Raw genomic sequence first — 24,370 nt, forward strand, 5'->3', positions numbered from 1 at the left:
TAGTGCAGTGGGCAAGGGAAGCGAGGAAGGAGGGGAGCATTCACTGCAGAGCTGGCTGTGTGGCACAGCAGAGAGAACTCACACTGGTGTTGGACCAGGATGAAGCGTTTCAGAAATAACAGAGAGTCTCCAGGTTATTTCTGTTCAGCCTTCAGGATGAGTTTTGCAATATGCACACACGAAAGTATCCCTGTGGTAGGTTTCATGACTTTAAAAATCCACAGCAAACTCTACTGTGAAATGTAAAAAACACATAAAATTTTGAAATCATGAGCGAAGGAATGTCTTGAAATACAAGGTTAGTAACCCTGAAAAATTACTCTGTTGCTAAGATAGAGAACTTGTTACCACTCCTCTGCATATACGAATTCAAAAAGTACTTATCAGCAACATGCAGGTAGTGAGGGAGATGGGCTCTGAAGCCTGCTCTGCAGCCCTGGTCCCTATACCTGACTAGAACGTGCTGTGGGCTCCTTTAAGCTTGTGTACATGGGTTTCCTTTCCGTGGGAGCTGATACTGCTCTGGACCTCCTCCCAAATCAGAATGGAGGCATGACCAAAGCACATACTCAGACTGCCAAGCTGGGAAATGAGCTTGGATCTCTCAGTACATGCAGAGGCATGGTGGTCATCTTGAGTTTAATAACTCACTCCAGAAGGAAGATAAGCCAATGCAAAAATCTGAACTGGCTGATGCAACACTCAGTTCTTCCTCAAAGAGTTTAAAGGATGATCCCAACAGAAGCTTCTATTTAAAAGGAAACAACAAGAAAACAACCATATACTTCTTAAAATTTGAAAAAAATAAACCACTGGTTCTGGCAGCAATCCAAGTCAGCATCTTTGTAATCTGCTGAAGACTTTATTGGAACCCTTCCCATTGATTAAGTGGAACAGATGCTTGATTTTTTTGTTGTAGATCTATCTGGTCAGTGTTGTTCACATCTGTAGTATATGCTTTCATTCATACCTACATCTCTTGCCACATAATATCCTGTAACCCTCCCCATCCATACCTCCCATTCACCTACTGTCCTTTTTATCTCTCATTCTGCCCTGGGGAAAGTCAGAGGTGACAGTGGGCTACTAGTGTAAGTCAGCTCAACTTAAGTTACTCATGGTGCCCCAGAACTGCCAGCACTCCACTTCTTCCCACTCTTCTTCTTTTGCCCAGCTCTTTTCTGCCTCGGGGCATTCAGCTCCCTTGAGCCAGAGGAATCTGTGCGTATAATGATCCCACCACCTTCTACACACTCCCAAATCTTGGGCCAGACCCATCCAAATGTTGTGGAAACAAGCTCTTTTACAAACCTGTTACAGGCATGGTCTAGTTTGTCTGCATAAAGTCAATCGTTTTAAACAAAGAAACATCCACTGCAGTCCAAGTCACAGGGCAAGGTTTGTGAACTTGAAAGAGGCATATAAACCAAACTGGCATGATTGATTTGTATTGTTCTGTTTGAGAGAAATATAAATATTGAAGAAAGCAAAAATGACAGAAATAATTTGTAAAATCAACCATTCTTAGCACTTTCTTAAGACATTTCATAATACGTTCTTAACACTGCAAAATAACATGTAATTGCTAATACCTAAGTTAAATGTTATTTCTTTTTCATCTTTTTTTTAACATTATCATGAAAACATACTCCTGAGTATTGGCATAGGTGTTGGAGTCTGTAGCTAGTGGAACAGCTGCTGTATTTTTATCTAAGCAAGTATGAATGTGTCAGTGGGATTCACCCTTTCAGAAAGTAGAGAGGTTGTAGGAAATATTCTGATTCAGGTTCACCTTACAGTTTGGCTTTGACCCACCAAAGCCTATATTCAGACCAGAATTTCCCAAGATCTGCAGGACTCAGGACTAAAGGTCAGAAAAGGTTAATCTGTGCCATTAATGTTTATGCAGCATAGTAGTTTGCTGTTAATGTTAAAAGGGATTAATATTTTTCATTTTTTTCTCTCCAAGCCTCATTCTGTTTTGAGATAACTCTTACTTTTAGCAAAAAGAAAAAAAACAAAACAAAACAAAACAAAAAAACAGAAAAAGGACTTCTCTGCAGCGTTGCCTCGATAGGGGACAGACTACACTTTTCACTATGTGGGACAGCCTTAGATACCTGTTGTTTGAGCTCATTGATTTACTGGTATCGGCACAGACATGGAGGATTCATAGGAGGTCAAATGCATAGGAGGTGAGCGCTGTACTTCTGCCCCTAGAAACCTGCCCTGCAACATAACTAACTTTCTGAGTGTCAAGGGCTTGTCATGCAAATAAAACACAGCTCATTCTTCAGAAGCTCTCTGCATACGAAGGATAGTTTCTGGCCATCATCACCTTCAAATATTCCCAAGCCCAGACCTATGAAACATCCTTCACAGATGCCAAAAGCCATGGCTGCATCATTAGAAGCAGATGTTGTGCAGAGGTCAAGAGCAGCTTAGGTAAAATCTTAGTCTTTGCGTGAACTTTAACTCAATCAAGCACCTTCTAAGCCGTGTAAAATACCATGACTACTCCTGTTAAATCCAGTATATTGCATTTCAATAGGAAAATTAGAAATTACAAAAGAAACCATTTTCAGATTCTAAAGAGGGGCATCAGATAGTATATAGATATTTGAGAAACAATCTTCTCGCCTGTTAAACACTGTTAACTAAATACTATATGCTGACATGGAATATATTGAGGGAAAAGCCAGTATTAACAGTTGCCAAACATTTGTAAAAAATTACATAAATATTTACCTTTTGTGGAAGAGTTAAAAGTCTCTTGCTCTTCAATGAATTAAATGCACGGAATGATGGAAACAGAAAAAGAAATCAGCAAATTTAAAGTTAGATAAAGAAATGTGTTACATGTGACAATGGCATGTACAGTAGGCAGTACTCCAGCATATGTAAAAGTAATGTAGAAAATTAAAATGATAAACCATGATAAATAATAAAGCCTATGACTTTTTCTTTAAAATTAACAGGAATAATGAAGTTACCAAGAACCAGATTGTGGAGTCTTTAAGTATTCCGCTCGAGCAGTATTGTCATACCCAAATTTATGATTAACATTAAAATCTTAAAATTGCTTTAAGTATCACTCTCACTCCTGAAGCACGTAATCCTCATTTAGATTCTGAAGCCTTTTCTGCAATAATGAGTGTTACAAATTTATTTTCTATTAACTGAAATCTATAATACTCAATAACCACTGGACTACTGAAAATCAGTCTTTAAGGAAAACATAAAAGATTATGAGGCTTGAACTCATTTGCAAGAGTTAGCAATGCTGAGAAAAAATACTCTCCAGCGTGAGTAAAGATTCCACAAGCTGCCTCAAAATATGCAGAGCCACCTAAGAATTTCAAAATAAAACCAGAAATATGAAGACAAAACAAACAGTGCTAAAAGACTAACACCTAAAATGGAAATGACTTATTCTTTTTCTTCTGCCATTCAAGTTTTATACTGATGGATCTGAAAAAAGGTTTTAACTGAAACGGTTTGATCTTTTACCATTACTCAAGCCACACTGTCACTGCAATGACATTTAAATGATCAAGTACATATACACAGAATGGTTTTCACTAGCTATTCATTTTTTTTTAGGATCATAAGTTGGTTAAATATAAAAAGATATTTGCAACTCAAAGGTATTATTTGACAACATACTGATTTTCTGTACAAAATTCTGACTCTTACTTGTTAAAAGGAAACACTGGACATCAAAACACTTCATTCCTCTATGATGTGACTACCATTAAAGACTTGTACATATATGAGACATGTGAACTTTAGACAAGTAATCCCCATTCAGTACCAGTAGAGTCTTCAACGTAGCTTTCCCTCATGAAACGCTAACACGCACGCATGTACTTCACCCTGCATACAAGCCACGTACAAAACTTATGCAGCTTTTTCTAACATGAGCTAAGATACAGCAATACTTAAAGCTGGTCACACTTTTGCTTTTCTAAAGGTCACTGCGTAAGGCCTGTTGCCATAAACGGATGCCACTGGAAACACATAGAACCACACTAGCTCAGTTAAGTTTACAGGTACTCTTTACATGTAAATAGACTGCTGATTATCACAAACCTTACTCTCATTATAGAGCTTCTGAAATATGAAAATACATTGTCGAAGCTATGAAAAAGAAATCATGCTGTGAAGCACCAAATAGAAGCAGATACAGGGAGAAAGACCTGGTTTGCATGAATTAGCTCTTAAAAATATTTTTTAGACTACAAACAATCATTGCACATTTATCTTGCTGGTTCATAAATTTCAATAGTACATAACATGTTTTTTCTTATTTATTTGCTAGATTTCCTAATATTATCTACCACAGCCAAAAAGGAGTGTAGAAAAATGTTACAAATCTTCAGCTTGTATTCATTTCCTTGATCAACACAATGATTAACCATTATACAAAAGTGTAGAGACCCACCCTCAAATCCTATTCAAGCAAGAATTCCTGTGATGTTTGATAGTTGCAATGACAGAGGATGGACTGAATAAAGATCACAGAAATATGCTTTATACAGAAGTATTATTTAACAACTGTGCAACTACATAACAAAGTTGTTATAGAAACAGCTGAAACGCAAAGTCAACGCAGAATCCCTGCCCCTCTTAATGATGTGTGCTGTTCCACTCAAACATGATGCAAGTTAAAAAAACACTGATGCAAATCTGTTACAGCTCGGCACAGCATGACATATTGAGAACACACCATTGTCCTTATCATGGCTTAGAATTTCACTGCTTTAGTCACTGAGCCAAAATATCTTCATATTATTAGGTCCTTTTATAAAATTATCAGTTAAAACAAAGAAATAAAAAACGCTTCTTAAGTAGCATACATTAGGGTAATGACTACTAAAGTGCGACTTTTTGAAAACACACAGAGACACATCTACACCAGCCTAGCTTTCAATATTCAAGCATCTCAAGACCTTTAGATGCAATAACATCCCACTGTGTCTTGCACTCTAGGAAATACTGCTGACGGGGTTTCAAAGGAAAGAAATACAACCATGTCTTCCTTGAGTATCACTGGGATTAAAATAAAAATCACATTGCCTAAAAATTACAGAAGCCTACAATCTTAACTGTAACCACTTTAAAAAGTCTGCATGTACTGGCATTGCTAAAAATATTATTTAGTTAGAACAGTTCCAAGTGAAAATACCCACCCCACACTGCAAAACTAGGCAAAGCTGCTATCCCCTTTAGAACATAATCACCAAGAAGCCTTTTCTTTTTTTTTTTTTTTTGCTACTGTGCATAATTATGCTCTTTTGAGGTTTTATTCCTTAAATTGGACTTTTTCCTCTACATTTAAGATTTTTTCTCCCTTCCTGATCAGTAGTACCAAGCCCATTTCTGTAATGGAATAGGGACCACTACTTTGGTCGTCTCAGCAAGAATTACTTCTATGAGATTTTTTTTTTTTAAATAAAGAGTGTCTACTAATAAGGACCTTTTAAAACTACCTTATTTTCTCACAAGTTGACTTTATGATTCTCTAACTGCTGACCAGAGCAGTGTCTAAGACAACATCATCTGGTAGAGAGAAGGAAGCAACCGTTTTTTCAGTTCTAAACTTGACAATGACAAAATGGAATGTCTGAGATGCAATGTCAGTCCTAGAACAAACCTTATTAGCATGGATATGATCGTTTACAATTGAGAGCTAAAGATTAAAGATTTAGAGTTAAAATATCACTCTGTTTCTCGAGATGAAAACCACTACCAGTCTCTTGCTCCTTCATTAACTCTCATTTGTTTCATAATGAGAGCTTTAGAGAGTAATAAAATTACTTTACTGGATTCTTCTATGCTTTCTGAATATGCAAAGAGCAAATAAAAAAAACCCTTTTGATATACAGACATTCAATTTTTTACAGCAATCACTGTGATTTGTAAAACAGACACAGATTCATAGATGTATATATTTAGATGTGCATTCAACCCTCCTGACACAACAGAATTCCTGTAGAGTGTACAGAAGTACTTTACTATAAAAATGATACCTTATGGTTTATCATACAGGATTTCCTTGAAACACAGGATGTCAATACTGACCACCAAAAAGTAGCTTGCTTTATAAATGAAGAAAAGGCATTTTGAAATGCTCCCTATAACACTTGTATATTGCACTAGATTTTGACATCGTCTATATCCATGGTGACTGTGAATTTAAATCATTAAGGACACAATTCAGTTCCAAGTACAGCTAATGGAAATCTTTTACAGACCTCATCACGCTTCGGATTCAACCCTACATTAGGGTCAGATCACTTCTAGTCAATCCATTTGACCCCGATGCTCATTTGACAGGGATTAAAGAGGTGAAACTGATATTAAAATTTGATACTGTAAATCAGAGCAAATGCTATGGTCTTATAGCCTCACTGAATTTAATTTCCTACAGTAGTATAAAGTTTATACATATTATCATATTTATTTCAGAAGATACTGACAAAACCATTTAAAAATATTTTATAAAATCTATTCAATTTAGTACTTCTCTGCAAATACATTCTCAGCTTAAACAAAGTATTAAACATGGGTAAAATCAGAAAACCTCCCCTTCAAAAGGACAAGCCAGTCACTTAGACAAAACCAAAGTACTGTGTAGAGAGGGAAATCTCTTTAGCCTTCGATTCCATGTGCTGTAATGCAGCTATATTGACACAGATGGTATGATATATAACAACAAAGTAAATGATATGTCGCATCCTACTTGTACATTTTATACATAAGACGCAAGCATATCAACAAATGTAAATAAGAGTTCAGTGAAACAGCATTACTTTACAGGTATTCACAGTATCAACAACTTTCTAAACCTAGAGTAGCTTTAGCCTTCTGCTCAACTTTCATTTTTTCTTTTCACTTCTGTATACAACCCATCTCTACTCATTTTCATGGTAAGTTCTACATTCATTTCCAATGTCTTTAACAAAATATAAATTAGCATTTTATCCTCAACACACCAGTTATCAAGAACAGCAGAAAGATGACAGATGAATATCCAAAGGAAAGCCAACTTAAAATTAAATTAAAGGCTGATTCATCATTACATATTGTACCGAGTTCTGAAATTGCAGAAGAAACATGAAAGAAATTTGAAATTCATTACTTATTACGTTTCCCTAAGAGGTTCCCAACTTACTAATATGCAGAAATAGAAGATGTAAATGTAGTTTGTAACTAGTTTATAATCCAGACAGTCCTAGATTCACTACAAAACGAGAGGACTCGAATGTAAAGTTTAAAATTAATAAACCCCACTTGTATTAGTATATTAATCATTCAAAATAAACACATGTATAAAACAAGAATGCATTTTTCTATGTGTTAATTGAAGGTGTAGTATGCCATCACAGCTCAAAGCCATAAAATTAATGTAAGCTGATTGCATGTTAATGCAAGCCATCATACAAAAAAAATTCCATGATAATCTATCATGATAAGAAGGTCATGGTCAGCAATATTATCTATTCAAGAAAGCAGTCTGCCAACAGTTCTATAAAGCGCTACAATATTTCACCATTAGAAGCATTTCTATAATTTCCACGTAGAAGAAAACCTTGTGACACATGACAATCTCAGTTGTTGCTTGTAGTCAATGAGAAAACAGGCTTTTAAAACACAGACGAAAACCTGAATGTGCAAATATTATCCATTGTGCCATTTCATTTTATCATAATAGCTCATATTCTGTGTGCAGTATGTTGCTAGAAAAAGAAACAGCAATATTCATACTTATTTGATATCAGTATGTAAAAAACATCTTCCACAACCATTACGTCTATGTCGTCTTTTTCAGAAAAGAGCAGCACTCCTCTGCCTTGATCAGTTTATTCTTAAGAAAGAAAGAGCTGATGACCTGTGCTTTCACATTTCCCATGGTGACTATTTTCATTCTTTACTCACTGAACTATGAACTCCAGAAGAAAAACAGATTTGTGATGTTTATTATTAATTTATGTTAATAATACATAACAATTAATATAAACCACAAAATAAGAAATGAGTAAGACTGGCAAAATGTTGTCAGAATCTTTGCCCCTGATTTCTTTAGCTGAATACAAACTAGATATCTGTTGGAAACTACGACGACTCTAATAGAAATTTAAAAGAAGACAAACATAAAAGGGTACTAGAAAATTAGGGCAATTAAACCATGCGTAATAATCTACCAGTCAAACTCTGCTGGATTTCCCAGACTACAAATATGCTTTCATTCTCTTCTATTGATTTATGAGTAGAATTATAGCATTGAACATGTAGTTATGAAAGTAGACTTTAAGTAAAGAAAGGTAAGAAATCAAAGAGTTTGAGCTATCATAAGCTCATTATTTGATACCTTGCTCTATACTGCCACTTCTTACTGGAACTTGCGGTAGCTGTCTTCCCCTGCGACTGCTGAAGGATGTGTCTGCAGGAGGAGACTGTGTGGGACTTCCTTGTTGATGTACTCTGCAAATGAAATTAAGATAAAAGTAAAATAACACAAATGAAGAGAATTTTTATATTCTGAATTTTCAACACATATTAAGTTGCATATACTGAAGATGGGTTTGAAGAAGTTTGCATTTGGTGTATGCCATATGCAAATACTCAGGTCTAGATACCTAGTTAACTTAGAGAAATTAAATGTGAGGCCTTATAACTACCTTCAACTAAGGAGAAATATTTTCCTTATTTTGTTGTTGTTTTTTTTTAATAAAGTACTAGTCAAAAACCACTGAATGAAAAATAGTTTTCTAAAACCCATTTATGATTATGACTCGCAATTTATATATGTTCTCCTGCACTGGTATAAGGGCAAAACAAAACGTCACCTCTATATTTTATTAACTCTTGTATTCCCCTTGTGCTGATGCAATAATTGCACAAGGCCACAGAGAACTGGACAGCAAGTACCTGTTCCCATGGGATAACATGTTGTTTTACCCTGAACTCAGAGAAGGAAAAAGAACTTTAACCTTTGTATGGGGGGTGGGGTGGGGTGTGCATGTGTGGGTTCGCACAAAGATTTTTACAAGATTTTTAATAATCGTACCTAAGTAAATATCCTAAACCCCTTTGGCTGAATTCTAGCTAGCACTATTTCAGAGCACCTTGGCTACTTCATTTCTTATACACAGTTACAGCATCTGAGTGTAACACATCAAACACCTTTGGAACGCTGGTAAGTTTGCATTTAAAATAAGTACGGCCGCCTCTAGTAACTAGGGAAAAAGTTTAAGAAAGTAAAACAAAGATGAGAAGGAGCAGACCACTGAGGGGGAGAGCTTACTATTAAATGCCCTTGCCAGTTACAGTAATATCACACTTACTACAGTGGATAAGCACTGTTTATCTACTACCCTAAGGCAGCAAGTAGATAATTTGCGATTTTGAGTAACACATTTGTGGAAGTCCAAAATACTGTTGGTTTTCACACTGCGTAGATCAACTGACTTTCTCTTAGCCTGTAAGCTCAGAGTTAGCTGTGTGAACAGCACATGATTTCCTGCACAATGTTTAGAGAAATACTTTGATAATTTTCGTATGGATACAGAACAAAACACAACAATGGAAGGACGAAACACAGCCAATTTTTTACTCTTACGTTCGCTTAAGTATTTAAGTTCAACAGCAAGAAGTACCATCTGGATGGTGAAGATAGGTGGCGTAAAGGATATGGGAGAAGTGTAAATACCATGAAGAGAGGATAATCTACAGTGCCAGAATGAGTGAACGCGCCATGTATGCTCAGGAAAGTACAACACCACACTGACACCTGGGAGGCAGGACATGAAAGCTGTGCTGTACACGTAATAGCAACCTTGTCAGAAGCGGAGAAGGTGGCGCCGAACCTCCAGGCGCTAGGTGATGTACAGAGCATAAGGGTCTGATACTAGAGTGCTCACTCGACCTTGAGCGAGCGTGATGTTTTCCCCTAATGACTGGCTGTTCAGTCGTTCGTGGGGTTGGAAGTCCCCTTCTAGAAAGACATGGTAGCAGACCCCTAAAACATCAGGGCCAAAAAGAAACTGTTCAGTTGTTAGCTCCAGGCGTACCTTCCCATGCCCCCCTCCATCAAAGAACACTGCAAATCCTGGCTGCAGGACCAGGGTTGACATTTCAGATTGAAGTTATTAATTCTGAATGCAAATCTATTTTCAAAATGACAAACTGCAGAACACTCACCACTGCAGATACACATGACCCTACTTGTGGAATTGTTGAACTGCACTGCATATAGCGGACAGTTGGCCAAAAACTCTAGCTGCATCTTAAACACAGCAAACACAAGCTAACAGAACATATGACATAAGTACTAGCACAGGGTAGGCTATGAATACCTAGTTCTACCACAAAGCATTTCTAAACCATAGCTTTTATCCTTATTCAAAATATTAACTGGATTTCAATTAGTGTCCTAAAAAAGGACAATATGTAAGCACATATGTAATTCCCTTGGTTTCCCTAGGAGTTTGAAATAAGGAATCTAATTAAGTATCTTTCTGCTGTAAGTCCTAAAACAGAAATACAGTTCTGAAGGAACTCTAATGAAAATATAATTAAAATATGCAGTAAAATGATTACTCGTGTTAGTATAATAAAGCATAATTATTAGTAGTTTAATAATTACATACACTGCAAGTATAAGATAACCTGGAACACTTCAAGTTTGGAGTGTTACAAAGTATTCTAACTGTGCCTTTTTACTCTTCCTTGGTTTCCCAACAGTGCAGCATTTTGGAAATGGTACTACTGTAACTGCTGTTATTTCAGAAATTTCAGTTTCCTGTGACATCATTTCATTGTGGGTTTTTTGGTTGGTTTGGTTGGTTTTTTGTTTTTTGTTTTTTGTTTTTTTAATTTCTGCAGACTTATGAAGTCTCCCTTCAGACACCCAGCACAACTTTCTCACAAGATACAGTCAAGTAACCAAGGGACTGTCTAGTTTATATGACTATCATACACTGAAAAGTCAACCTAAAAAAAAAAAAAATATATATGAGATAACATGCGGATGCCTACCAAGCATAACAAGCAGGTTTGGTTTCAAAGCCATTTCATCAGTAACAGTTTATGTGCAAGTCCAGTCACAATACAACAAAACCAGGATTCTGCTGCCCTTGCCTTATTCTCTCTCAAACCCTAATGCTTCTTTAGCTTAACTCCTGGTTTGCTGTGGTGATAACCGTAACATTCCTGCAGAGACTGATTCCCCTGATTCTATAAGATGCTTACGATAACGAAGATGAGCTGAGTTCAGAAAACACCTGTTTCTCCACGCTGTCTGTAAAAGTAAACCATGCCAACTATTGCATGCAACCAGCTTTTAAGCCTGTTTTATCAGATAACATCCATAAGGTAAATATGGATCCCACCCTGTGCCAGAAAGCGCTTGCCTGCTTTTACTATGAATGAATGCTCCAATCTAACAAAGTCATCATGTTCTCAGTTCTGATTTTTCTCATTTTAGAGGCTAAATGTCCTGGAATTTATCTGAAAGCCTAGCAAAGCACTAGGAGAGTCTGTCCTGCCATTACAGAACACTTTATCTGAGACTCAGAAACTTAACTCCTGCTCTTTCAGTAATACCCTTTTTATAGACCTGTCCCCTTCCATGAGAGAAAGATAGAAGATCTGCTTAACTAAAATGAAGACACATGAGGCTTAAGACTTGCATTAGCTGGGCTATTACACTGAGACAAATATGCTACTTGGGGTGCAAATGAAAATAGAGCTAAAAGGGAAGTGGAGAAAAACTAGAATGGTGTTAAGGACTTGCTGGCCTAGGAGAAAGATCGGTTGCTGAAAGGAAGAAGTTTGCAAATGGCTGATCAGAATGAGACAAAAAGGAACAAGCACGGGAGACAAAAGCTAGTGTATGACTGAGGAAACGAGACAGAAGTGAGATAAGAAGTACGGAGAGGAGAGGAATGATACCTGGTGAGCAATAGACTGCAACGAGCACATACATGTGTATCATCTCCTGGTTCCTCAAAGAGGAAGGTAACACTGCAAGCAGCAAACCTGTTAATTCAATTGGCAATGGTCTACATGGGAATCCTACAGGTTCCAGCTCTGCCTGCACACAAGAAAACTCAAATTCCTTTCTCTTCAGACAGATGCCTCAGTGGCACATACTAAATACAACATGCTTCCACTTATGGAACTATAAAGAAAAACTAAGAATGAGAGAGCATCACCAATCCAGCACACGCCTGGCACCGGGTCCTATGTACAATACAGCAAGTACAGTTGAAGACTGCATGTATCATAACACATATGACAGGTAACCTCAGATCTGGCATTTCTGGGGTGATCAGTTAGGGCTGAAAGAAAACATTTTAGGATTGGGATGAACCAAGTTTTACCACAGTTTTTCTCATTCATACAAGCACAGAAAATGTTTGATCTTCATGTAATCAGTTTTACTCCTTCAGAAGAGTTTACTGAATCCCATCTTGAAGGCTTATCACAGCCAATTAAGAGAATTCTTAGGCTCTGTAAACTATCCTGAGAAGGTTTGCTTTTTCCCTTTTATGTACATTTCCTAAGCTATCACAATACATGGAGAACTTAATCTTACATAGCATGTTGAAAGGCTCTACAGAGAAGCTGATAGCATGTTGGTATCTTATTCCAGTAATCTGCTTAGCTAATATTAGACAAGATCTGCAAATTGCAAAATAAAGATCAAATCTAAGACAGATATGAATATTTAAGGAAGAAATAGTCTTGAGTTATATTTGCCATTTGACAAGAAAATTAATTGCCTGTCCTATTATCAAAACTTTCTGGCACTAGTGCAACGTTATATCTATGATGAAATACTAAACTACAGCACTCTGACTTATTTAGGCATTTGTGTCTCGCATCTAGTCGTAATGAATCACTTTACGGAAACAGAAGCCTACACCATGTGCCATGGAGATGTAAAAAGAAGTAGCGCAATTCACGTTTCCCTATGCTCTTGTTGCACTGGGTTCATCGCTGAACAGTTATCAAGAACCGTGAGCCCCTTGGACCTCAGACCCAGTGGCTCCCCTTACTCTTCATAAGTTAGAAAAAAACGGGGGTAAAAATGGCTTTAGTGATCTCAATGGCAAAACTGTCCCTGGTTTAAACACAGCAAGGATTTCAGCCATTATTTAGGTAATTTCTCTGGTCTAAAGTGAAAAAGCAACTGGGCTGTTGTGACAACAGAATCATCAAAACTAAGAAAAATGTAACCATTGCTTTTGGATCAGGAACGATAATCTGGGGCTTGAAGCAGTAAAATAAAATAAAAGCTCTGAAGTTTTTCTAAACAATGTGCATTTTTATTGAAAAAAAAAAAAAATTGTCTGTGTTGTTCACAGAAGTTTTTCAACCCTCACAATGTAAAGAGATGTACATTCCTCCTCTGCTAATCAAGATAAATAAATCTGTTTCTGACAAAGGCAGGACCTCACCCCTCCTCACTGCTCTTATTTCAGCCAATACACAGGGTTTAATACTTAACTAGATGTACTGCTGACTAAATATATTTTTGGTTTTCACTTCTTCTTAATAATTTGAATACATAACCCTATACTACTGTAGCATCAAAGCTAAAAGTTACAATGATAATATAAGTACAGGAAAATTCAATGAATTCAAAGGTTAAAGACCCAGTGTTTATATTGACTTTATATACTGATAGATTATAAAATTTTCTATAGATATTTAAATGCATAACTTAACGTTTTTATATTATAAATTGAAAGTAATTTGATCAGAGACATCTTGAATTATTAATCTGTGAATATATTTTTTTCATCCTCAAATTTATTGTAAAACAGACGAGATTTTTTGGAATAAGATCAGTGGTAAAGTGCAGAAAAGGTTTAGTCCCATACTAATGAAATATACTACACACTTCCAAATGTCATCTTACGGAGATCAAGATAGTGGCGATGGGTCTCAGGTTTTGGTTTATGAAATGGACGGACTGCTAGTCTTTACCATTGAGTTTATCTGCCATGATGGAGAATGTCAGCAAAATTCCATACGTACGCAACGCAGCAAGCAGTGCTAATAATATAGATACAAAGTAAATAATACTGTAAATTATGACAACAGCTTTTGGTACTGTCATAGTCGTTCTACTTTAAAAGTCGTATTAGAGGTATATTCAAAAAACTGGAATCATATGGATAATAAGAGATGTTTACTCATCGATCAGCAATCCTACCTTTCTGTTTCAGTTGCGGAGCCTTTCCTAGTTTGTTTTTGGCTGCTATATCTTTCCACTTTTCTGGACTGCCTGTGAAATGACATGTCAGAAAAGAAATAAACAAAGAAGAAAAAGAATACAGAAATATGAAGATTATTTATTAATGTATTATAAAGGTAATAACAGAAATGGTTGACAGATGAAAAAGTGACAACTATTGTCATGAACAGGCTGGTGAACTCGAGGTTTAAGACACATTGCACTGATTAGGTTTGACTGGGGCTGATGGCGTGAAAGTTAGGAGGTACCAAAACAGGGGAGTTAACATTGATCCTGACTGAACCTGTAGCTAGCTCCCACTTCACAGTCTGTATTTGATTAGAAACAGCACCTCCTTGTAGGCCTTTTAGTCATCTCTTAACAGCATGAAAAACCAAATGCAGAGTAGACAGCAGTAAAAAAATGTTGCAGAAAGGACCAGAAAATACTAATCAAATGTAAACTTTAAAAATTGCTTTTAAATCTAAATTCCAAAAGCAAAACAAATACTGCATCATATCAGATTTAAATAATGCTGTCACTATATTAATAAAAACTCGGCTTTTCAAAAATCTCATTGTATTGAAACTTGTTAAGGTTTTTTAGAAACAGTTTAAAACAATTCTATTTTTTTTTTCTAGTCAATATAAGTCAGTCAGAAGTTTATTTCATTTCTTCACTCCTTTTCCACATAAATCTTTTATAGAATTCATCTGACATTTGCATAGTGAGGCACTAGTTACCTCTGACAACCTAAGCATTTACTTTGATAGTAAATAAAAACAATGAACAGTAATATGAGTCAATAAATGTAAGAAGGAAGGTAAAGCATGTTTCACCATTATGACCCAGGACTATAAATATACTATGAAAATCTCTGCAAGTCTTGTGTGTTCCAAAATTCTCTTTACTATCCACAGTAATGTGAGCATTTACACAACAGGATTTACGATTTTAAACCTTTGATAATCATGAATATATATCAGTTTTTCAGAATAAATAGTGCATACAGTATTTCAGGAGTGGTCTAAAACAGGAAGCGATGATTATTCATTGTTAGATCAGGAACGTTGACAAACCCTAACCTGCATCTTATGCTGGTGCAAGAAACATATATAGCAACTTGCAACGATATAATCAATGTCATATATTAAGCTATAAAAGAATTACTGTGGGCAAAACAAACAGATAAAAATAATATTTTAAAAATATATTTTCTTTTTAAACTGTTGTGGTTATAAAGAGTAATCCAGTGTCTGAACTGGAAGATACCTAAACAGCTGTAACACCAAATTATACCCAAAGAACATAATCACAGTGCATTTTCATGATTTGTACCCACTGTAATATTTGATGAGCATTATATTGTGATGCGGTATGCTCCACAACAAAGAAAATACTGCAGCAAAATACAAAATGCTTTTTGCATGAGCAGAGGTCATAACCTGATGCTTTCCAGGTTTTAAAAGAAAATACTTTCTTACCAAAAATAATATCTCGGATTAAAAATTATAATCCCTTTTGTCCTCAAACTATTTTCTCCAGATTCATTTTTTTTATATTCTCATTACTTTTTAATTTTTTTCTTTACCAGGCCAAATACAAGGTGGATACACAGGAAAACATATTTAATGCTGCAGCTTTACTTAAAAGCAAAGGTTAGCAAAGTATTTAAAGTTATGGTTAGATCCACTGGATGCAGCACCATTATCACTCAAATGATGTCAGCCTTTTCATTTTCTGTTTGTCTGGGTATGGGGGTTATTTTTCTCTTACTCCTTATGTCACTTGCTTAGACTGTGACATTATGTGCAATGGAGAAAAAGAGCACATAGTGACTACTCCTTGTAAGATGGAAAAGATGAGAGCAGGACATCCTTTCTTGTGAAAAGTGACAAAGTAATATATAGCACTGGTGAGCTGAATATACTTATTTCTCTGCTCTCTGGCTGTCCTTGTGAGCAGCACACATTAGATATATGTTTAAAAATCATAATTTCCTTCCTGTTTCCTTCCTCTTGCTAAGAGGATGCTGTATACAATTCCATATAGCTCAACAGCCTACTACAGCACTTGCAGTCCTGACAGCTTGAGCACAGTGTGGGCATTGGCAGGTATGTATTTACAGGCAGGCGTCCTTTCATGCCCATATACAAGGTACAAAGAGTGCACTGGGGATAAGAACACTCAAGTCATACTCAAATTTACCTCTTAAATGTACTTTAGAGGGGATTAAATAGTATCTATGAACAATACATACATATATGTACTTATACATAAAAAGAGAAAAAAACTTCATATGCAGAGGATATGAAGAACATACTATAACCAAGACCTCATTTATTTGGAACTATAATTTGAGTAAATAAGGATACCTCTGTGCTGCTCCAGGTTTAGCACTTAGGTGGTCTACACTGTCCTGTTTTGGAATGCAAGACTCCAGCGTCCTTGTTCTTCACAAAATTTGGAAACATGGATATGAATTTGGACAGAATGAGCAGATACAGAGAGATGGTCACATGCAGTGAAGGTGGAGACATGCAGTCAAATATATAAACCAAAAGCATTAAGGCACTATCTGCTGAGAAAGGCTATATTTCTCATTTCCCCTTCCATAGATTTAATCCATACACTTTAAGGTAATGTTAACATTTTTAGACATAATATCAACAATCTAAGATGCAATAAAGTATGAAAGAATGAATGAAAGCCACAACAATATTGTTAAAGACTTGTATACTCTACATGCTGAACAGCAGCACTGTGGCATAATAGTTGCCATTATCCTTCTTGAGAATTAATCTACAGTATTTTCATTAGATTAATATATAAACCTATAGAAAATATCTTCCCTCAGTAATTTGAAACATGCGTATTTTGTCATATTGTGAAATTCTCCTGAAAATGCAGGTAAATTTCATAATTTCATATATTCTGATGAAAACTTCATATTCTGTTGCCAGCCAGTCTGCTACAGTAATAATTAACAACAATTCAATAGCAAATTAGAATAACTGACTCAGCTTTCTTTTAAAAATTCAAATAAAGTTCAGACTATTTCTTATTTTCTGTATTATTTTCATTTTTGCTGAAGCTGTTTAAGAACCTCAGAATTTGTTCACAGCTTTCAATTTGACATAAATATTAGTAGCTTGTTGGTTTATTATTAGTTTTTTATGGTACATATGGTAAAAAATTTTTTTTTTCTTTATAAGGTATATCAATGTAAGATTTTTTTTCAAATATCAAATTTGGCTTTTAATGAGAAAACTCAGCAAAATTTGCAGTCCACTAATAATCCAGGGTATGTAATAAATTTGCATCTATGCCTCCATTAGGGTGAGGAAATGGTGACATTTCTCTTTAAGGTCAAAAATCTACCAAGTGTCACACCAAATCACCAATCAATAAGGCCTTGTTACATATATAGACAAGCACTATATATTATTTTATATACAGACAAGCTATTCACAGTTCATGTTCCAATGACCCATGTGGCTCAAAATATTTATCACTGTTGAGTGTAAACAAAATCTACACACAGAAATAGAATTATATTCATATCAAAATTAAAAATTACTTGTCTTAAAGTGACAAAATAACATTTTTGTAAAATTCAGTGTCAAACATTTAAAATGGTTTATTACTGGCTTGTACAAGAGACCTCAATGGTTTGCAGTCAGTCTGTTCATTTATGTAGCCTTAAAGCCATCAAAAACGTCATGTTCAATACTTCCTGATTTTTCCTGAATATTTCTGAAAGGCTGGATCTACATGGTATGTGAGCTGGGAGGTCACAACTACTCTGAAGGCTTGGTAGCTCCTCGCACTCATTCCTAGCACTTCAATTCATGTCTTGCAAAACTGCGTCCCTGATCAAGTCACATAGTTGCTGGAAAGACGGGAAAGGATCATCCAGGCCGTATCAGTCTGCCGCTGGCAGTGCACTACAGCTGGCTTCAGGATGACTCTTGGACAAGCATTCTTACAGATGCATGCATGACCACCAAAAGTTACTTCTCTTAACTGAAAGTACATGAGAATTAATTTTTTAAAAGGCTTATTTTATCCAGTCTTTATTATATGCTGAACCTATATGCAGACTTCTCAAAAAGAACAGTCTGAATAAAATTCCCACCTACCATTAACTGCTTTCATTCTCCTTGTTTTTATCATCACTTACAATTTCACAATTTTGCAGTTCTCCAGTTACCAGAAAGTCGTTAACTTTAGACAGACTTTCTAATTCTAATTTCTAATACAAAACCCCAAAAAACTCCCAGCAATGAAGCTATCAAATTCAAACCAAAAACTATTCTTTAAAGAGTCTTAAAGAAATACATGATACTAACCAAACACTTGTTAATTCTTAACACTGAAATAACATATAACCCATGTCTTCATCTTGTCAAGGTACATCTAGGTGTCACTTTTTCTGATATGGCAAGTGAACGAATTCCAGAATAACAGCAATCTTGCCAAGACCTTTACTAAAATTTATGTTATGAATCACTATTGATAAATACAATGTTGCAAAAACTGGATTCAAACGATCAAAATTAGAAATAATGCATAAGTCATATGTTTAAGAAATGTATTCAGAAATAGATCTTCTTGATTGCACCCTATATGCAAATTGGGCCAATTTGTAAGATAAATCTGGAATGTACTCAAATGAAGAATAAGATGACATCTGTTGAAGTCAATTAATCTGTGAAAATATGATTTGAAAGCAGTGATAAGCAGTTAGTCAGCTACCCCTGCTGATCCACCAGACCCTCATTCCCTGACACCCACTGCATCAGTTGTCAGATTGATACAAGCACGTCTTAAAAAACCATAGATTATTGAACTGAGTGGTGTTGGCCAACTGCTAAAGCTATGGGAAATAATCAGAATGAATGTAAACTTAAAGAGTATAAAACAAAGGTAAACCACCTTTGATTCCCTCATTGATACTCTCTCTACAGACAAGGTGCGCTATTATTTTGTATTGGGCATGCAATGCAAAGGAAGATCCTGGAACTGAGAGGCTGCAACCAGTCATCGGGATTGAAGTTAGCCTAAACTCCAAGTTCATCACTGACTGCATCACTGGGATTTGGTGACCAGATTACCTGCAAGACTTCCAAGCACATGAAGGTACTCATTTCACTAAGAAAATTAGACTGCTGTTTCTCTGACTCAAAATCTTTCCCATAACGGACTCTATATCGTACAGATGTTTTACTGTAATATGTTTGCTAACAGGTATTAGATGATTTCAGTCTTACTCCACAAAACTTCAGCTGACATCAAAAGGCTTACAATTCTGCATTAAGAATGGCAGTACTTAGATGAAAACCTCATTTCACTGATATGTGATATGATTATGATTTAATTCTAATCACTTCAATGACAGCAAGATTTTATCAACTCTGATCCACTGAAGTCAAAGACAGTCTTCCATCGACTTGAAAAATGGGAAGCAAAATTACTTAAAAATGCCTGAAAGATACAAAGGACATTTGTAAGCTATTAATAGCTGTCCCATCAAAGGGACGTGTTGGCAAAATTTCTAGAAATGCAGTATCTGTAAGGGGGGACAATTTTGAAATAATGTTTCACAAATTTAATTTTCTAATTTATAATGCTGTCTTACTCAAATAGAAAAAGAAACGCTATCCAAACACAATTACACTCTTCCCACCTTGTATTAGTGGAATACATCCAGTATCAAGTAAACAAATTACAGTACAAATATAAGTACTGTGGATACACTTTAGCAGAAGGTAAGCACTAGCATTATAGTAACTGAGTTTTATCCATATACCAGTCTTACAGTTTGAAGTGCAACTTCGTAAGAGTTTACACATGTATGGATTATTTACATGAACCATCTGTATCCTGTCATTTACTGTAAAATAAAAAAATTGAAGGGAAAACTTTGAATTTGCATCTCAATAAGAATTATAATGTCTGCTTAAAAAAAACCCCAGATCTATCTGGAAAAAAAATACCAAAAAAAGAACTACTACCGCCAAGGCAACGGAATACCAAAACTGATTTGAGTAGAAAGTTCATGACAAGAAAAAAACCAAAGGTGCTTCTATTAATCACAGGTGGTATTCAGCATAAAAAAAAAAAAAAAATTCAAGCACTGGTGTTTTTAACCAAAACCTACCTTGTTAGGAAAACATGCTCCATGGAGACCATCCTGATTTGGACAGAATTTACAAACAGTGCCAATTTTTACATACATCAACTAGCAAGTGTTATCAAGACTTCCAACATATCAATTTGTGGGGTTTTTTCCCTCTTAGAAACAGTTTGTTAAAAAAAGGAAAAAAACCCAATAAAATAAAAATAAGCACCTAGACAAGAATAGGCTGTACAACAAATATTTATCATATTATAAAGCACCACAGTGAAAACACCACCAACGTTTACAGAAGCAAGCAAAAACAGACTAAAGAACATTAACACAGATGATGTTCTGTTGTATTAGACATCTTATTTCATGGCTTGTGACCATTCAGGCAAAGAGAAGACTTGAAAAGACATTAATTCCTAGGTGCTTTATAAAAGTTCAACAAAATGCAGAGATGGTATCTAAGCTGCTGTTTTATTTTGGGCTTCTGGAGGTTGTAAATCTCTCTCTACTTATACGCATACTTTTAAATTTCAGTATACTCCTCCGAGAGTGCAAGATGCAGTAAGCCACTTTCCACTGGGAGGAGTTGACTAGTACCTGTCATCCTCTGGAGATGCATGCTGGATATGAATCCTGGGACTAGTAGGTCGTCTCCTCTCTAGGGAGGGGGACCATCTACCCCTGTTTGCCCGTTCAATAAAACAGGAAAAAAACAGGATATTTAGTTTGTGATAAAATTAAATATATGGGATTTGGGACTGGAAAAATACCCCAAAAAGTCATGAAAGTGTGTCATTTAATTATTTTTTCTAGCAGTTTTCTAATCCCCAAGTATACTATTCTAATGGCTGTTTACTGCAGAAACATTACAGCTGAAACAAAGAGAATGTGTGCCCAAAGATGCAGAATTTAGACCGATATAAATCTTTTACATAGTGAACCATTAAGTTTTCAAATATTCTTAAATGCTAGATTATCTAAAAGCCTGTCATTAGCATAGAAAGTTGTAATTCCAAACTAGAAGAGATTTTCAAAGACCATATGATGGTCATTTTCTGTTGACTACTGGCTGGTATTTTGTTAAGTTCATGTCTCCTAGCTCTTTGTACTGAAAAATGCATTCTCAATAAAAATATAGGACTATGAATTATAAGAAAAATTCTAAGGCATAAAGTGACCCTTTTCTGGAACACAATGAGAGAGTAAAGGTAAATCAATTAGCTACAACTAAGCTACACACATTTGTGTACTTGTACTGGAGTAATTTTTTTCATTTAAAAATATATATTGAAAGCAATGTGCAGCCAGCTTCCTCTTCTGTTCGTTTCTCTGTATCCCTGCAGTACATGCCAGCAGATTATGTTGTATAATTAAATTTAACAAAAAGGACCTGAGCTGTGAATGAAAACTGATGTCTTACATGATTTTTTTTTTAAAAAGCTCATTTAATTTAGAATGATACATACTATCCTATAGACTGGTGTTGCTTATTTTGTTGGGATGTTATGTGGTTGTAATAGTACAAGTGTACATATAACAATTTACAAAATCAAAACATACTGATTAATTTACAAACAGCAAAATGTTTACAAAAACTCTGCACAACTATCTAATATTTCACTTTCTGAGGCATCCTTCCAGTCCATGTAATAACGAAAAGGGTTTGATTTATGGAACATGCAAATAACAAAGTTTTCAAGATTAGCATCACTTGAACATTAAGGTAGAACTTTCAGAAGTTTCAAGAGCAAATAGGTTGTTAGTAGTTAGTTTCTTTTTCTCTCCAAAGCAAGAGTTAAAGAAAATGTTAATGCATCAGTGCACTCAAAGCCCTTAATATGCTGATATCCACTACAAATATTAAACAGCATTTGATAGAATTAACTAGGTCATGCAATATGAACTTTGAGAACATGCTCTCCTTCACTGAATGTTGAATGACTGTGAGCCACAGTACAACGCAGACAAACATGCAGTAACCTGTTCCTTTACATGGTTGGAAAGAACTGGAAACAATATGTTGCATACCTAATGCAAACAGTTATTTTTTTACTGCACATTATTTTAAATGTAAATGGTGATATTCCACATAACTGTTAAAGGCATGCAATATAAACACCTAACACTTCAGACTTACTAAAAAACCTTAGAAAAATCAACATGAAATCAGGACAGCTCTTAATTGGATCAAGTGACAGCTCCAACTTCTCTGTTATCTATTTATGAGCAGGTAACAAGTAACTGTTCGGCTTTGTGCCTTCTTCAGGTGGTAGTGACCAGCTAATCGCAAACATCCTGAAGATCCTTGAAATGTTTTGATTCCTACTGCAGCAAAGCACCTCAGAACAAATCTAACAACACAGCCGCTGGGCTGCATTTTGCAGATGTGCTGACCCTGTTGTACATGAACTAATCCCTGGGCTGTGCTCTTTGGTTTTATTTGCTCAGATCTCCACTACCTAACCTCCCAGGACCAAAGCATACAAACAGTACCAATCTGTACAACTGCTCTTGCGCTAACCGCTAATACACACAATTGCTTGCAACATAAGAAACTTAAAAGGCAAATAAAAGCCACACTACATATTATTGAGTAACTATCACTGCCTGCAATCTTATATCAATCTGGGGAAGATGCCGTTATGAGAAACCACTGCTGAATCAGTTCAGATACTGCACTTAAATCTCATGCCTATGTGCTTTCCTAACTGGAGGCTGGGGGTTGCAAATTTCCTCATTCTAAAGAAATGGTGCATAATTTACAAGGAAAAAAGCAAAAAATTTGAGACACAGTGAAAAGGACAATAAAAAAAATCATAATAAAGGAAGTAGTAGCAGCAAAAACATTTTTCAATGGCATTAGAGGATATTTATGACTATATTATAAATGTAACATAGGCCTTGCAGATCATCACAGGAACTTCAACAATGCAATCATTTTGAAAAAAAAAAAAAAAACAAAAACCCAGAAAACCCCAGCTTGGAATAAATGGGGAGGTGGGTGGGGAGAGAAAAAAAAAAAAAGGCAGGCATGGTGCAACTGTGTAGATGTATGCAGTAGGGGCTGGATATTTTTGAGTATCCTAGTGTATACTGCGCCAAGGAGAAATACATGACGGATTAAGTTCTGTACTAAACAATTCCATTTACCAAAAAACTTTGGCAGGCCTGTGGCAGGGCAAGGTCAGTTTGCCAGTCAAGTTATACAGACTTTCCTTGCTCAAATGATGAGGCTTACAGCAGGAGAAAAGGAATGTCTTTTTGTTGTTGTTTTGTTTTTGTTTTAGTGCAACTAACAAGACTCATATATCCCAAATTTATATATACTGCTGAAAGTATTTTTCTGCTGATATATGTGGGTCAACAAAATGACTGGCAAAGCAGCATCTTAAAAACCAGTAACTAGTCCGACCATTCCAAATGACAGGAATGATGTTGTATAGTTTAAGGATCAAAACCATTTCCAACAAATCATTGTCACAGAGAAACAGGACTCTATTGTCCATCAGTTACACACAGCCAACACCAATTTGTTAAAAAAAGCGCAAGTGGACTATTTTAACTCTTGATTTCAAATTCAATCTAATTTACACCCTCTAAGACAAAAGATTGGGTGGAATAAATAGAAATAATTTTCCATAGGTGAGTACACTCATAATTTTGTTGAAGAAAATATACAATGCCACATTTAGAAGTCTATATTTTGAGGTCTAAAAAGTCTAAATTTTTAAATAAAATCTACAATTCCATTTGGGGTGTGGGGGGAGAGGAAACACCATGCAAACAACTAACAATACCTTTAACATAGGTCCCTCAAATATAATAATAATAATAATAAAGTGGTGTTGCACAGATCGGACTTCACAAAACCATGTAGTGTTTCTCTTTGCTACAAGCAGGACCTACTCTACACCTGATGGACATTTGTCTAATCTCTTCTTAGACCATCTCCAGTAATGAAGCCAAAACAACCTTTTCCATATCAT

The 24,370-nt window shown here is 35.6% G+C and overlaps 1 protein-coding gene across 47 annotated transcripts in view; it reads right to left on the bottom strand.

Annotated features, from left to right (window-relative positions):
• Positions 1-24,370, bottom strand: part of RIMS1 (regulating synaptic membrane exocytosis 1) — a 341,727-nt gene that overhangs the window by 87,687 nt on the left and 229,670 nt on the right. For 16 of the 47 annotated variants that reach the window (XM_052781720.1, XM_052781726.1, XM_052781737.1 and 13 more), the window contains 6 exons: positions 20,982-21,065; positions 16,627-16,704; positions 14,231-14,302; positions 9,842-10,024; positions 8,375-8,487; positions 2,749-2,778 (listed from right to left, as the gene is read on the bottom strand). In XM_052781720.1, the coding sequence (XP_052637680.1) occupies positions 2,749-2,778; positions 8,375-8,487; positions 9,842-10,024; positions 14,231-14,302; positions 16,627-16,704; positions 20,982-21,065 (560 nt within the window). The remainder of the gene's footprint in view (positions 1-2,748; positions 2,779-8,374; positions 8,488-9,841; positions 10,025-14,230; positions 14,303-16,626; positions 16,705-20,981; positions 21,066-24,370) is intronic. The other 31 variants (XM_052781751.1, XM_052781744.1, XM_052781760.1 and 28 more) reach the window with 12 other exon arrangements.

Source organism: Harpia harpyja, chromosome 3, assembly GCF_026419915.1.
Source record: "Harpia harpyja isolate bHarHar1 chromosome 3, bHarHar1 primary haplotype, whole genome shotgun sequence".
Taxonomy (NCBI): Eukaryota; Metazoa; Chordata; class Aves; order Accipitriformes; family Accipitridae; genus Harpia; species Harpia harpyja.